Consider the following 16813-nt stretch of genomic DNA (forward strand, 5'->3'; position numbering starts at 1 on the left):
TTAAGGGAATCTGAGCAAACTGTTCTTTCTGCCCTACTTTCCAAATCTGTAAAATGGGATCTATAATGGTAACTACATTTAGAGATGATGTATTACTTGTGAAGGGCTAAGAACAGTTGAGTGCCTGAAACAGGACAGAAAAATGGTTAGCTAATATTAGTATTCATATTCAGCAAACTTTTGGCTCCTAGGATTGAGACATTTCATTCTAAGCTACAGTATTTTAAATGTTTGTGTCACAAAATGATGACATAAAAAACTCTAAGCAGGCCAGGCGTGGTTGCTCACGCCTGTAATCCCAGTACTTTGGGAGGCCAAGGCAGGAGGATCACGAGGTCAGGGATCAAGACTATCCTGGCTAACATGGTGAAACCCCGTCTCTACTAAAAAAAATACAAAGAAATTAGCCGGGCATGGTGGCAGGCACCTGTAGTCCCAGCTACTCGGAGGCTGAGGCAGGAGAATGGCGTGAACTCAGGAGGCGGAGGTTGCAGTGAGCCGAGATTGCGCCAATGCACTCCAGCCTGGGCGACAGAGCGAGACAACTCCGTCTCAAAAAAAAAACAAAAAACAAAAAACAAACTCCAAGGAATAGAGGTGGAATCTAAGGAACTAGTATTAACTTAATAATTTTAGAGCTATTCCTAGGGTGGCAACTACTGCAAAGGGATCTATCTAAGCATTTTGATAGCGGAGCCAAACTTTATACAGAGATTCAATGGCGGCAGAAAACACAGCAAATCCCTTCTACCAATACCAATGATCCAAAAAGCCTAGTTCTTAGAAACCAGTATATATGCATCTTCAAAACCCCTTTTCACTGGGGTTTCGTTTTAGAGAAGTCTACTTAACGGCCTACATCACAATAATTAACTAAAAGTAGCCTTACTAAACCACGAAAATACCATGCCATATTCTTGTTCTTTCTAAGCTCTGGTTCAAGAAACCCAAAACCTTAGAAGCAGCATTCATCTCTGTAGGAAACCCTGAACAGCCTAAATTTATTAAATCATATCTGAAAGACTATAATGAATCTTGTTTAAAAACACACACACACACACAAAAGTAAAGAACACAAGCATCACCTACATATATTGTAAGAAAATATATCAGTATTACTCTATTACCTCACTACTGCAATACTAATTAATACGTAATCTGTCTAGTTTTGTAGTTTTTCCCTTCATCACTGTAGATGAAATGCAATAATGTATTTAAGAAAGCCACATTTCACAAAAGACTTTTTTAAATTGTACATATCATCCTATTCAAAAAGAATAGAACAGGCAGACTACACAAAAGTACACATACAACAACAAAAAACACCTAAAAGATCTAAATCCTCTCAATGAATAAACAGCTCACATGCACACCTGGATGGGCTTTTTCACAATTATGTATACAAGAAAAGTGATTTATAATCTATTGGTATTTACTGAGAAAATATTAATGTATCCTGGTCTTCCATTTATGGGCATGAATTCCTTTTGAGAGAAAGATTTCTAAATTTTAATTAATTTTGCTTAGTCCTTTATCCACCCCACCCCCTTCCTTTTTTGGGCCATTGTTCAAGGCCAAATTAAATAATTACATACATCGGGGCTAAGGTCACCATTTCAAACCACTCTGGGCTACTAGAACCTGCAAACAACTGACAGTTTCAAAAGTTTAAAGCAGACAGTGGGAAGAATCTATAATGTACCTGTTCATAAGCTGGTTTAAGTACTTACCTGAAAACAAAAGCTGGGCAAAAACTTAAAATTAGCAAATAAATGCAAGAATTTAACTAATTGTCCTGCACAAATTGAATTACAAGGTTGATAATTCTAGTTGATGAAGGAAAATTCTACTTTATAAAGATTTTCAGCTAATTAATGTAGAGAAGGAATATGTGAATTAGGGGAGAAAAAGCAATATTTGCAACCCACTAGTGAAATTAATTAAGGTAGCAACCATTAGTGTATACTAAAATCATTAGCAGAAAAAAATGTAACGAAAGCATCAGAAGGTCAACACCCAAATCCACAAAAGTCTTAAAGCATCATTAAAATCACTAAAAGTGGGGCAACCAGATATTAGATGTCTCCTACTGAGACACAATAGGAAGCACAAGAAGCACTTGAAAAAAGAAAAAAAAGAAAGAAAAACAGGCTCTAAATCTTATCAAGCCTTTGGAACTAACTTTAAGTTTATATAAGAAACGCAGCAGATAGAGGAACAAATTAACATGACGCTCTAAGGAAACAGCAAGGCTAGTCTAATCTGTGAAACTTTCTAAAAGGATAACCATGTCACTTCATAAGTAAACGGATGTGAGATTGGGAGTAGAGAAAGGGAGATGACTATTACAGACTGAAACAGACTAATGAGATAAAACAACCAAATGCTATGTGCGGCCCTCCATAGGACCTTGTTCTGAACAAATAAAACTTTAAAAGCATTTTCAAGATAATTGGGGAAATTTTAATGTAAGTTGGGTATTTGATGACATTAAGAAATCACTGTCAATTTTGATTAAGTGTAATAATCATATTATGGTTTGGTAAGAAAATGTAATTATTTTAGAGATACTATGGTAATATTTGAGAAGACATGTCATAATGTCAAGGATTTGCTTTAGAATACAAAAGAAAAACTGAATAGATAAAACTAAGTGTCAGCGCTATTGAACCAAGATGACAGGTGTATGGGATTCGTTATATTAGCATACAGCTTAAATCTCTAATAATAAATTAATAAATATTACCAAATGAATAACCCATACAAATGTAACAAAGAAAGAAAATCAAAATAAGTTTTCCAGTTAATTTTATGTATCACAGATAGAAAATAAAAAATTCAGTTTAACAGCTAATTAAAATTATGCCAGCAGAACTGTACCAAAATAGATTTAAATGACATTAATTAAGTCACGAGTTATTTTCTGTGTCAGTAATTCTCAACTTTTGCTACACAGTAAAACCATCTTGAGATCCTAAAAACACAGGAATGCCTGTGACCCACTCCAACTATTCTCAGTCTGGGGTAGAATTTGGTGACTTCAATGTGCAGCAAAATTTTGAGAAACAATGTTCTATAAGACCTACATGTTTATCTTTATGAATAAATGTTGTATCTGTTCACAATGATAACTATTTTAACATCAATGATTTCCTACAAAAGATCTGCTTTGCCTTTCTTTTAAAAACTTTATGATGAGAATGCCTGTTCCTCAATTTGAAATACAAGGAAAGCTCTAAAATAAATATTCTTTGTACACACTCTCTCTCCTAATTTTTAGAATGCAGACAACAGGATCATGAAAAATTACTTCCAGCAACTTTTCTAAGTGATCTACCCCTTAATAAATTAACTACATCTCTTAACATGAGAAAACGATTATAATGATATCTCAATTTATAATCTGAAGGATTTTTGATCACCGTTTTCTTTGAAACAGAATATGTGAATGACTAATAGTCTGCCATGTTTGTGATTATGTATTTAGATGTCAGATTTTTAAACTCATTACAAAGTACTCAGTCTCCTTTCTTTGAACAAATTACATTTTCTGAGACACTATGATACCTAGCATTGAAGGAAACAGAAAAGCCAGATATAAATGTTAGTCTTAAAAAAGTACTGTGGAAAATAAATCAATTCAAATTTATAGTACTGATTCTAAAGTAATTAAATTCAGTCAAGTAGCTAGATCTAATATAAAAATCATACAAGGTAAAGGAAGCCCAACACAAATATTTAGCAAAAGAGTATCACCTTATATTTGTGTTCTTACAAAATTTTTGAAACAAATTCAATGACTTCATTTTGAACAAGTACTGTTTCAGGAAGACTGAGCAGGAAGTTAATCCCATCAATACTAGTTTGTTGAAGTCATCTGATTAAATAATTAGAGGAAAAGATTTAGTTACTATTCTAAAAGGCATGTCCTCACTTATGCGATATTGGGTATCACTGTAAACAATGTTTAAAAAGCAAAAATAAAGGTGGAAACTGAGATCAAATATTCACCAAATGTATGAAGAAGAAAATAGTGTCTTCATGTCGTACAAATGAATACTTTGGGATTGAGATCAATTATTTAAAAAGGTAAGATTATTTAAACATACTTTTCCAAAAACTGACCTGTCTAACATATGTGAATAAAGCTGAAGGCTTGGCCTATCCAAAATACGCATATTAATATCCTTACTACCCATTTTATAAAAATTATTGTACATCCTAACAGAAAGAATGCAGGTAAGCAATTTAGAGAATTGTGACTGTCAAATAAACATTTAAAGACTGCAAACTAAATCTTAACAGAAATTAAAATAATAGAAATTTTCCTATCAAATTAATCTTGTGAAATTAAAAAATAATATGCTGGTAGGGGAAAAAGTAGGACACCCAGCCTCATATATAATTAATGTTAGTTTAAGTTAATATCACCTTTAGATGAAGAAATTTGCAAATAATGTAAATAGGCTTTAACATTTTCTTTGACCCAATAATTCTAATTCTAGGAATCTAGTCTAAGAAAATAATTTGAGAGGCAAAAAAGTACAAGGGTGTTTTAATAAAAAGTATGGAACAGCCTACATGTCCACTTTCAAAGGTACAACATATCCACTAACATGCTATGCAGGTATTAAAACTATATTTTAAAACAAATTCTAAGTAAAATATCAATTACAATAAAAGATAATGCAAATCTGCAAATACAGAGCAATTTTAATTTTGTACAAAAACATGTATTTACATTAAAAATATTAAAATAAATGGTTATCTCTTGTGAATTATCAAAACTTGGGTCCATTATCTGATTTTTAAAACCTTTAACTCACCTACTTTCAACCTATTTTTGAGTATACTTAAAAAGCTCAGTTATAACAAGATGCAAAAACATTAAAACAGATAAAAAATGAAGTCACTTAGGAAAGGCTAAACATTTTTCCTTTTTCTTATGAGGCAGAGATGAAGAAACAAAAATGCATTATACTAAAAAATTCAACACAGAAGTGGAAAAAGACACTAGACAATTTTTTGGTGAAGGGAAAAAGACACGACAATTTTTTGGTGAAGGGAGGAACTTAATTTACATGCTTTTAATGTAAAAACATAAAACACTTAAAAAATGAACAAAAGCTGTCAAGCATGGTGGCTCACACCTGTAATCCCAGCTCTTTGGAAGGCTGAGGCGGGCGGATCCCCTGAGATCAGGAGTTCCAGACCAGCCTGGCCAACATCGTGAAATCTCATTTCTACGAAAAAACACAAAAATTAGCCGGGGTGGTGGTACATGCCTGTAGTCCCAGATGCTCGGGAGGATGAGGCGGGAGAATCGCTTGAACCCGGGAGGTGGAAGTTGCAGTGAGCCAAGACTGCGCCACTGCACTCCAGCCTGGGCCACAGAGTGAGACTCCGTCTCAAAGAAAGAAAAAAAAAATGACTTTATTATTGTTTTAAAAGTTTCACCAAGGTCATAAGATCACAAGGAAAATGCTGAAAAATTCCTGAGAAGAATCCAGGTGACTTCTAAACAAGCCTCCCACCCAGGATCCAAGCGCATCTAAGTATATTCAGATGGGCAAATACACATAGCTCAGTATGGTCCAAAGAAGTGATTAGTAGTCCATTGTTAATGCTAGCTGGAGTTTCTCGGTATTTTATCTTTAAATTGTTTCTAAGAATTTTTCAACTTCTTAGAAACTATATGTAAAATCTTGATGACACCATCTGTTTTAATAAAGTAATGTATCTGCCAAGTGCCTAGCTGAATGCTTATGACCTAGAAGCCACTCAATAAATTCTGATTCTTTCTATAACAATGTCTATCAGTAAAGAGTTTAATAATCTATAGTAGTAATTATAAGCAAAAACCATGTTTCACTGTTTCACTCGACTTTGCCTTTAAAAACTGTATACTGTGAAATATTCAATCTTATTAACTTGAATTACGAATTCAGCTAGACACACACAGAGGGGTAGAGATTCTGTCAGGAAAGAGTATAAGTGACCTAAAGCATCTACTGCAGTCATAAAAAACACTATGACTTGTGCTAGATATACCAGAAAATTCAAATAAAGGGTCAGATTTGTTTGTTTAAAGTTGCCAGAATTAACAGGTAGTTAATTCTGATTAGTTACTAGAATCAAATATCAACTGCCTTAAGAGTATATTTCTCTACATATATACCACTTACAGATTTCAGATTCACAAACTGATGGCATGATTGTTATATACTGGGAAGTAAGTATTTCCAATAACTACTTAATTGTACGATTTTTTTCTTTTTGAAATGATGGACATAAACTAAACTGTAAAAGCTAGTTTGTCAACTATCAATTTTGAGTTCCATATGTATAAAAATCATGACTTAAAGATAATCTTACAAATACTAGAAATCAAGAAATACATCAAATAAAAGGAGACTCTAAAATTCCATCTTATAAAATCACTTTGCATATTTTACTTACAAAATAAGATTTTTATTTTTTTCTTCATCTTGATTTCACTCTATCAACTATAAGCTGCATATGCTTGCACTGTATTTTTTTTTAAGTGGCTCAAGTCCATTGTGGTACAAAGTAAAATATAAATGATTAAGACAAAATGCAAAGAAATAGCAAAATTAATTTTACAGAAAATTTCTTCTAGTTTGAATTGTTTAAAGGCCACTACAATATGCTTCAAAAAAAAAAATCCTACATGCCTCCACCCATTATGTATGTTTTGTCTCTTAATATTTCACTGTTTCCATGCAATGCTAAATTAAAACAATCAGATCAGCACTGAAAAACACACACAAGAACTTCGGGCCTAGACTTAGGCATAGTGACATCAAGTTTAAAGTGTAACTATGGCATTAAGAATTCAACAGTATTTCTTCATTAGAGCTTTTCTTCTTTTGTTCTGGGCGAGTGGCATGGAAGAGAAGCTAAAGGTATTAAAAGGAACAAAACTAACATAATTTTACGTAGAGTTACGGAGAACACTTTGGGTTGTTCTTAACAGTATTAATATGCCTTCTCACTTGAGAAAAAGAAAACTCATGAAACCTAACACAATTTGGTAAGGTCCAAAATGGAAGGATTCATTATACTTACTGGTACTTTTCCATTTGGCAAAATGGGAGAAAAGTGGTTAAGCCAATAAAAATCATACCTAAGAGAGATGTCTCCTTGGCAAATGCTGCAGCAATAGCTGGGTCCAATGCAGGCTGTCCATCCCCAGATGGAAGATCAGGTCGAGTATAATCCCTACTTTTATCATTGTTGTATTTTACATTCAAATTCACAAGTTTGGAAAAATCAATCCTTAGGGTACAGCAGGCATTATAAATATTCTGACCATCTAGGGCCTGTAAAAGTGAATAAAGTATATCAGCAATCTTAAACAAAAAATAAAAATTAGTGAAAGTATAATTTTAATAAAATTCAACAACAAAAACTCGAACTTAAAAGCTACCAGGAAAAGGATTCCAATTTCATACATCAAATTTTGCTATTCCAGCTGTCCATGTATTAGTTTCCCCCAAATATTATCTTCTTTAAATAGAAAATGCTACTTCAACCTAAAATACAATCAGCTAAGCATCCATGCTAATACTTTTAATTGTAAAAAATTGCAAATAGGTTAATTTAATAAAAAAATTAATAAGGATCACAAACAGGAAGTCCTGCAAAGTAGTGCCACACTACTCTGCTCAATAAGGTTAATTTTATTATACAGATATTTATTGCTGGATGGCAGTACTTTGATGATTCAGTACAGTTTTATAAGGTAACTGCTATTTGATGCCACATTGTACAAAGCTGCTTCAAACCAAATTATCCTAACACATAATAGCAATTCCCATAAAATGAGGCAAAAAAGAAAAAACTATTTTTCTTAACCTGAAATGTTCACCCCCAATCAGACTGTCTTGATGAAATTAGTAAATCCAATGTCATTCCAGAAAAGTTCTGAAACTGACAAGTGCCAGGTCTAGGATTAATTAAAAGCCTAGAGTCTTTTAGGTCACCTTAAGCAAGTTGTTTAACCTCTCTGAATCTCAATTTCTTAATTGGGAAAACAGGAATGATGACAATGGCTGTCATGGTTCTTCACAGGGTTATTATGAGGAGTAAACTAAAGATCACATATGTGAAAATACAACATAAAGGACTATGTTACTGCTATGATTATCTTGTATTTTTTCTGCTCCTATATAATCACCATTTGTAGTTCAGCTGGATAGAAGCTGGAAACAAACTAGAGAACAGGTGAACATACTGTTAACTTCTCATTAAAAGAATAAACATGTCGTGTTATGGAAAAAGTAAACCTCTACAGTTAGCTTAAGTATATAAAGCTTTTAATTCAAATATTCTCACCTCTGGGAATATAAAACCTTTTCTCTTAATACATGAATTTTTTACGTGACTAATTTACCTAGCTAAAAACTAACCTAGAAAATAATTCAACACAGGTTCATCCACTTCATCACAGCACTGGTAAAAACTCAAAGGGACTTCATACGTATCAGGATTTGAATTACATTTGGGTTAGGCAAGGTACCTATCATCACATAAAAGTGGAAGCCATGTATCAACTTTATCAGCCAGAATAACATAACTATTAATTCAACACCCTGGTGTAAAGGCAAACAAAGAACTGAAGATATGTATTTATTTACTAATGTAGCATTCCTATAGGGAAAATGTAAGATAAGTAATAGAACTGACATTTCTACACAACAGGTAAGTATCAAAAGGAGTAGCAAAATTCACTCTTAGGTGACTACTTCAATGTTATCAAAGAGAAAATGATACCTTATGAGAAAAGATCTGGCTTTGAGTCACAGTATCTAGGTTAATGCTAAAAGTGCTGATACAAAATTACTAAACCCACACTATGTTTTTTAGGAGCTGAATTCTTTCCCAGCAATACTGATGGCGACTGCCAAATTATCTAACAATTAATATGCCCACTGTTAGAAAGCCCTCCAGGAACCTTTGAAATTTTCTCCCTTTGAACATTAAAACAAAAACAAAAACAAAAACATAAACTTTATGTAGGTGGAAAATACACAAGTATACCTAAGGTACAAGAGCTAGAGAAATAAGCAAACAAGATGTAAATTAATCATCTGTTAGCAAAAGAGGAAAGAAATAGGAGTTGAGGATGCATGAGAACAAAAATCCAGGTATTTTAAATAGTTGACTAAAGTAGGTGACCACAAACAAGAAAGGGAGTAAAATCAAATTTAAAAAACATATGCAAGCTCACTTCAAGCTCATGTATTTGCAAAATCCCAAGAAAAGCAGTAGCACACAAACCAGTCCTGTGGTTCAGCAATCAGGAATGCGGTGATCTTGTTGGAGTTAAGATTTCTGACAGTAAAAGCTCAAGACAATTTGCAGAAAGACCTTCCAAATGTGCCTACTCACAGTGAAAGTTTAGACAGTAAGCAAAAACAATCAGAAAAAAATTTTCATGTAAATTTGAAGTTTATGGCTAAAACATGGAAATCAAAACACAGGAAAGATATTAGGCAAAGAAAGCATAATTATAGCAGCACAATGAAACATTGCATATGGACTAAAAACATGAAAAGCCACAATAAAACTATTTCCATTTTTCAGAATGTTTACTATTTATAACTTACTTTTTTGAAGAGATTGTTGGGGATCAGATTTAGCACACGATGAGAGAAACCATAACTTCCAAATTCTTTAAATATCTACTTTTTAATTTTTGGCAAGTCATGAAAAATTATCAAAATCAACAACACAAAATTAAGCTTATAATACTAATGTAATATTTCAGACTAATTATTTACCACTATCAACTCTACCCTGGTAGATTATGCAGGATTTTCCTAAAGCATCCTAAAACCACTGATTTCATCATAAATTCTCCATTAATATGAATGTAAAATATACAGATTGTAAATTAAGCAGATGTCAAGCAGAATCTTTGCCCAAGATATTAGGAAAGGACAATCCATTAAGTCTCTCAAAGAATCTGCATAAAGCAATGTGTACTCTGCGAGAAGGAAATGAATGACACAATCTTACTTTCACAAATGTTTTACCTCATATTTATTTTTATTATTAGTGATGAAATGGAATCTCCTGGAAGAAATAAATAATAAGAAACAACCCACTTATACGTTAAAATAAAATGATCATATAAACAGGACTTCCAGAAGACACAATATCACTGTCCAGTGTCAACTAGATATTCCTAAGAAACACATAATGTTTCTGAAAAGCTGTTTCTAATAACAAAAACCAAAAAGAACCATTTCCTACTCATGTGTGTTATAATGTAAGGACTACGTAAAACAATTTTTAAATCCCAGGTGAAAAGGAGATTACATTAGCTGTCTTATTATACTGTAAAAAAGACTGGTATTTTTATGCATCAAGTAATTATATTCCTCAACATTACAAAAGCTGAATTAGAATGCCAAGAAGGCACATCTTTGCCTAATACACTACTTTCCAATAAATAAACAAGATTTTCTAGAAGGTATTAAGGTGTTTCCTTTAATAAATATGAGGATCGAATAAAATACTTTTTATAGATAATTAGGATTGTTACTATGACTTCTGATTTTCACCCTAAATGTCAACGCTTAATACAGCAGAGAATAAAGCAGACATGGTACTCAGAACTTACAGTCCAACAGAAAATATACACATTTAACAAATTAAAAATTGTATGTGTGGCACTGATAACTGGGAAAGGAAGGGATCTAATCTAGTTGAAATGTTACAGAAGACTTCTCTCAGAAAGAGACTTCTAAACCGATACTTGAAAGACAAAGAGAAGCAGAAGTTGGGCATAAAGAGATGAAGAGAAAAAATAGTATTAGCAAATGGAACAGCAATCTGTAAGATCAAGACATCAGAGAAAATACAGAGTATGCAAGCTATTTAAAGAACTCCAATATAGCTAAAAAGGCATGAGAGGAGAATGGAGAGGCAAGCTGAGGACTGATTTAGAGTTTTATAAGCCATGATCCATGATAAGAACTGTGGACTTCATCACAAGGACAAAAAAGTCACTAAAGGGTATTGTGATTAGAAGCAATATGACTTGAGGATGATATCATTCTTAGTACTCTGTGGAAAAATAATGGAGGCAGAGGAAGATGTCAAAATGGTGAGTTCAGTCAGAAGGCCAAGGAAGGAGAGACATGAAAGAGAACTATTACTACATCAATGCTACTCAAATCATGATTCACGGTCCAGCAGCCCAGGCCACTCTGCATGAATATAAGTCTGTGTCAAAATTTACGTCAATATCGACATTAAGTATACTGTTTGCTAGAAGTATGCTGATTTCAGTGTGACATACACTAACTACCTTGAGAGACCAGCATCTTGAATAACACTGGCTTAGACTGCAGTGGCAGCAAAAGAGTTGGAGAAAAAAGGCCAGATTCAACAAAAATTTAGGAGGTATAATCAATAATATCTAATGATAGGCTGGAAGGAAGGGGAAAAATACCATGTTTTCTGGCTTGTTAATGAGACTGACGTTGGTATCTTGCACTTTACTAACAGTAGACACCAAAAACAGGAGCTGGATTGAACACACTAAGTTTGAAGATAACCATTAGACTGCCAGGTTCTTAGTGTGGGTCTCTTAGGAAAGGTCTGAGCTAGAAAATGTGATGTGAACACTGTCTGAATCACAGAGGTTTAACGGAGCTGTGAGAGCAGGTGAGGCCTCCCAGGTAGAAGGGGAGTGACATGACAAGGAAGAAACAGTCAGAGGGGTAGGATAAATCTAGGTGAGAAGTATCAGAGACCAGGAAGAAAGAGAATTTTAAGATAAGGGTGCACAGTGTCAAATATTATCTAGATATTAAGTAAGACAAGGACTGAATCATACCACTAGCATTTAGCTACTCTAATAATCACTGGTGGCACTGGGGAAGAGTAATTTGGGTCAACAGTGCTAAAACCAAATTATAGTAAGTAGAGAAATGAGAATAAACAACAAGGATAGCCTACTTAAGAAGTCATGAGTGAAAAGGGAGAGGGGAGGAAGGGTGATAGAAAGTAGAGTTATAGACGGATGGATTGAAAGTTGAAGGTAAATTCATTTAAAATGTAAGAGGCTGAGAATACTTGAAACTGGTGAAAAGTGGCCAACATAGAGAGAAACAAATGAGAAAGAGGGGATGACAAATAGTGCAGTCTCTTGAGAGGCAGAAGACGATAGGCTTTGGTGTTTATTGGTCTTACACAACTAAACATCTATGCCTTTTATTAGAAGAGAAAGACAAGTGTGAGTATTAGCAGATTTTGCAAGAAAAACTGATGAGGCTTCCATGTGATTTTCTTCTTCAAGCAAGTGAGAGTGACGAGAGATATGGTAGAAGGGAAAATTTCTATCTGATAGAGGCACTGTGAAAAACAGAGAAACTGTTGACTGAAGAAATGTGAGGAGATTTTTAAACTAGAGTAGGGGGCTTCTTTGTAGTTGATGCTGATGGATTTAAACTGGTACCAATTGTCAAATTATGTTATTATGTGATATTCTCTAGGTAAAGCCCAGATGCAGGCATGTAAAATGAACATTACTGTAGTTATCAAAAATGTAAATTTTACCAAAGGGTCTAGATTACAAGGTAATGGGGCAAAGCAAGTTTAGGAAACAAATTTATTTTTCCTTCTCTAATAAGTGAAGTGTGAGTTCTGATACCAGAATAAGTACTTAATAAAACAATTATCTACTGTCTTAGAATTATAACTTTAGATCTTTGCCAAGAAGACCTGAGTGCATACCTGTGCACAAACATCAATATTATAGTTGGATGCTTAGTATCTGTTCACAGAAGATTAAACGAAAATTGCAAACAGTTGACATTAATTGAGGTACTTTTATGAGATTAAATGTAATCATGTATTATTTCAGACAAGATACACATATAAACTATTTTCCCCATAAGAATTATAGCTCAAATGCAGTACAATCCCCAAATTTCATTTAATTGGTCCTCTAACAAATACTTTTCTTTGAGGTCAGAAGAGCAAGGAAAATATTCCACACCAAGAAAAATGTAGACTATATTTAAATGTTTGAAGTTGTGAAAAATGTCACAGAAACCATGATTTCTAGATTGTCTCCTAATCATAAAACATCATACCACATTGATTTTGGTAGCCACGGCATGTGAAAGGAGGATACTCATTTTTTGGAAAAAAAAGAATTCTAATTGTCAACCTATGCCTGAAGAGGAAAGCATAATAAGATTAGATTATACCTGAGAACCAGTGAGGAGCAGCATACTGAAAGAAAGTCTGAGACTGAAAAAACGTCTACCTTATAGGTAGTGTTCATTATAAATAATTCACCTTTAAATCTTAGCATCCTCTTGTAACAAAGGGGAAACCCCTGTTTTGCTGATAACATAGAGTAGTGGTCAGAAAAAATGAGACTATAGCACTTGGTAAACTATTACAATTATGCTATTATTACTTGTATAGCCTTTCTGCTACCTACAACTAATTTTGCTCCAGAAATGAGGTTGTGAGGATGCAAATGCAATGAAACAATTATAAAAAATGGTCTGGGCCCCACAGAAGTAATCTTGATCTGGAGGAAGCATTTAAGTATTAGAATAATTAATCTGAAAGTAAAAGAACGAACGAACGAAAGAAAACCAGTTACGACAAATGTAAGCTTATTAAATGGTTTCATAATAATGGCTTAATAACGAATTTTTAATGGCTTAATAATGGAATAGTAATAATAATGAGATACTATGGCACAAAAAGTTAAAGAGACAGAGCAAAAGTAGATTTCAGATATACAAACAGAAGATTAAGGTACTTGGAAGCAAAGATGTGGTTTGCAGTTTTCAGTGGCAGCCTTGACAGGAAATTTTACATTTCTCAATGACCTCACATCCTCCATAAATAACAATGACAAAAAAGATAAATGATATAAATAAAATGTGACTAGAAACCTACTCATAAAATCTTTAAAAAAAAGACATTAAATATATAATTTTAAATAAACTGAGAGCCTATCATAGCATTTGAGCCACATCTGAGTATTTCAGCCAAACTCTCTTGAAAACTAATTACTTTGAAATTCCCACTAAAAGCCACTTCAAATTTTATGCAGGTGCACATCCCCAACATAGTCCTGCTTTTTTCTTAAGAGTACAAACTTGTGTCCTTAAATTAAAAAAAAAAAAAAAAGTAAAATAATAGAAGCCTACATTATGGTTAACTACAACTATGATTTTCCTAAAAATAAGTATTTCTTTTTTATGACAAATATTAAGGTTTCTTAATATTATTTTAATGCTATCAATTTCTACTATCTATACTGCAAGATATCATTAAGTATATGTATATATTTTTACATATACATTTCAATTAAAAAAAATCACTATCTCAAAAGAAAGACTTACTAGTTTTGCTTGTTGAGCATTTACTGGATCACCATACTGGAGCAAAGCTTGAAACTGGTTGTTTTTTGTAAATGTGATTATCTTCAAAACAGCACCAAACTTAGAAAATATCTGTTAAAACATTAAAAATAAAACATTACTTATTTACTATATTATTATTTCTCTAACTTATAGGTAATTATGAAGATTAAACTTACTTGGTGAAGAACATCAAGTGTTACAGGGTAGTACATGTTGTCAATAATTATTCTAAGTACTGGACTCTGGGCTGGAGTCACTGCACTCTCGCTAACTGTGGTGCCACTAAGAGGAGTATTTGCTGTCTGGACAGCTGTCACAGCTTGAAGAACTGCTTGAGCACGCTGGAAATTAATATTATGTAGTTTAGAAACATACCCACTATCGTCACATACTTTGCTACCTGTTACACTACTAGTTCACTTTGTTCCTAGAACTTACACAGATTAAACAACATTTAATGGCCACCCAACAAATATTTTTAAGCACCTGCCATGAGCCAGGTACTACCTGTTTAATAAATCAAATATTCTACTAGTATTTCATTCAAAAAAATTATCCAGGCTTTGAATCAATGTTGAACAAGCAAAGATACGATATATAATTTATTCTCAAAAAACAAGATGTAGTTTTACAGACACATGTATCATCAGAAAATGTTTTAAACAGAAATCTAGAGAACAATAAAACTTTAACATAAATCACTCCAAAAAACAGTGACGTTGTAAATCTCAACAAGGGGGTTACTGAATTATCCAAAAGAATTCCCATAAAGCTTATTATTTCTAATACAATCTTAAAATAGGAACGTGCAGAAAATACATTTTTCATACTACACTTAACTTCTGACACCAAAATTTTTAGAATAGAAATCGATGTGTAGTCCAGTCCAAAACCAAAAAATTCTCAGGTAAACTTCAAGATATTATATGAAGGATATTTCCCATACATTTTACGGTATCAAATACACCATCAATTATAAAATGCACTATTGTTTTAAGTATAACTAATAGATGTTGCCAATTGAACTATGGAAGATAGACTACTGTAGGACACATCAAATTTCTGAGATTTTAAAATGTGAAAAAATATAACCATAAAATTGAATAAACATAGTATTTGTAGGAAATCTTCCAATCAAATATTATGTTAAATGCTCCCTCCAAAAGACTGCCTTTATTACTATTATCCCTTTCCTATTATTATTATGAGAGTCTATGATAAGGACATAATTTCTTTCTACCTTATCTGTGGTCAAAAAACAACAAAGGCAAATAGTTCTAAAGTATAACAATGACAAATACCACAAATACCTATACATAGCTTTACAGTTTGAAAAATCTACATTAACAGTTAATGAAAGAGAATACAAAAGAATTAAGATACTTAGGAGAATAAACAAGAACAGTCATTTTACTAAAATATTATATAATCACAGATCACATGGCTTGAGAGTCCAGATACATATCTACACAATCATTTAAATGTTACTTAATTTTATCTATAAATTTATATATTAGCCAAAATGACTTACTAAAACCCAACATTTTGAAATGTAATAGATTATTTATTTTAGTAGACATCTTGATACTATTATTGAAAAACTAATTGTAAATTGGTAAAATTAGATTTATAGAGCAGTAGCTATTCAAATGTTTAAATATATTTAAATATTTTAAGTAGCTCATTGCAATATTATCTTCATTAGTGAACATGTTCTTATGGTATTTACCTATAATAACAAGCATAGACTACCACAACTTAGAAAAACACTAACATCTACTGCTTCAAATAATAAAATGTGTTTTTTAAAATAGGAATCCATGATCATGGTATAAAAGTGGTGTAAAAGATTAAAAATTCCTCTGCAACTCTGTCATCCATTCTATTTTCCCCTACCAACCCCTTACAGTATTATCTTAGGTATCCTTCCAGAGATACTAGCTACATCTACAAGCATATATATACACACAAATATTATACTTATTCCATACTTTTTTCCCAATACTATTCATATTTTATTCAATACTATTCATACTTTTTAATTCAATACTATTCATACTTTTATTTAACACTATTCATCGTTCTCTATCTTCCTTTTATGGCTTAACAATCATGTTCTACCACACCAGTAACAAATTACTTCATACATTTCTTTATGATTTCATTTTTTTAAAGACTTCATATATTTTTTCTTATAATTCATGGAGCAGAGTTGGCTTGCCAACATAGATTTTAATAAAACTTCTTACCAAAATATTACACACACACAGAAAAGGACACAAAACCTAAGTATAAAGCTCCATAAAATACCACAAATTGGACATCTCTGTGAAATAACTACCCAGATAAAAAACGACATATTATCAACACTCTGTAAGCCATAC

The 16813-nt window shown here is 32.6% G+C and overlaps 1 protein-coding gene across 6 annotated transcripts in view; it reads right to left on the reverse strand.

Moving 5' to 3' along the window:
• LOC105485441 (polypyrimidine tract binding protein 2) overlaps positions 1-16813 on the reverse strand; it is a 93247-nt gene that overhangs the window by 22678 nt on the left and 53756 nt on the right. For all 6 annotated transcript variants that reach the window (XM_011747794.2, XM_011747797.3, XM_011747796.3 and 3 more), the window contains 3 exons: positions 14606-14770; positions 14409-14519; positions 7148-7343 (listed from right to left, as the gene is read on the reverse strand). In XM_011747794.2, the coding sequence (XP_011746096.1) occupies positions 7148-7343; positions 14409-14519; positions 14606-14770 (472 nt within the window). The remainder of the gene's footprint in view (positions 1-7147; positions 7344-14408; positions 14520-14605; positions 14771-16813) is intronic.

The sequence above is a fragment of the Macaca nemestrina genome, chromosome 1 (genome assembly GCF_043159975.1).
Source record: "Macaca nemestrina isolate mMacNem1 chromosome 1, mMacNem.hap1, whole genome shotgun sequence".
Classification (NCBI taxonomy): domain Eukaryota; kingdom Metazoa; phylum Chordata; class Mammalia; order Primates; family Cercopithecidae; genus Macaca; species Macaca nemestrina.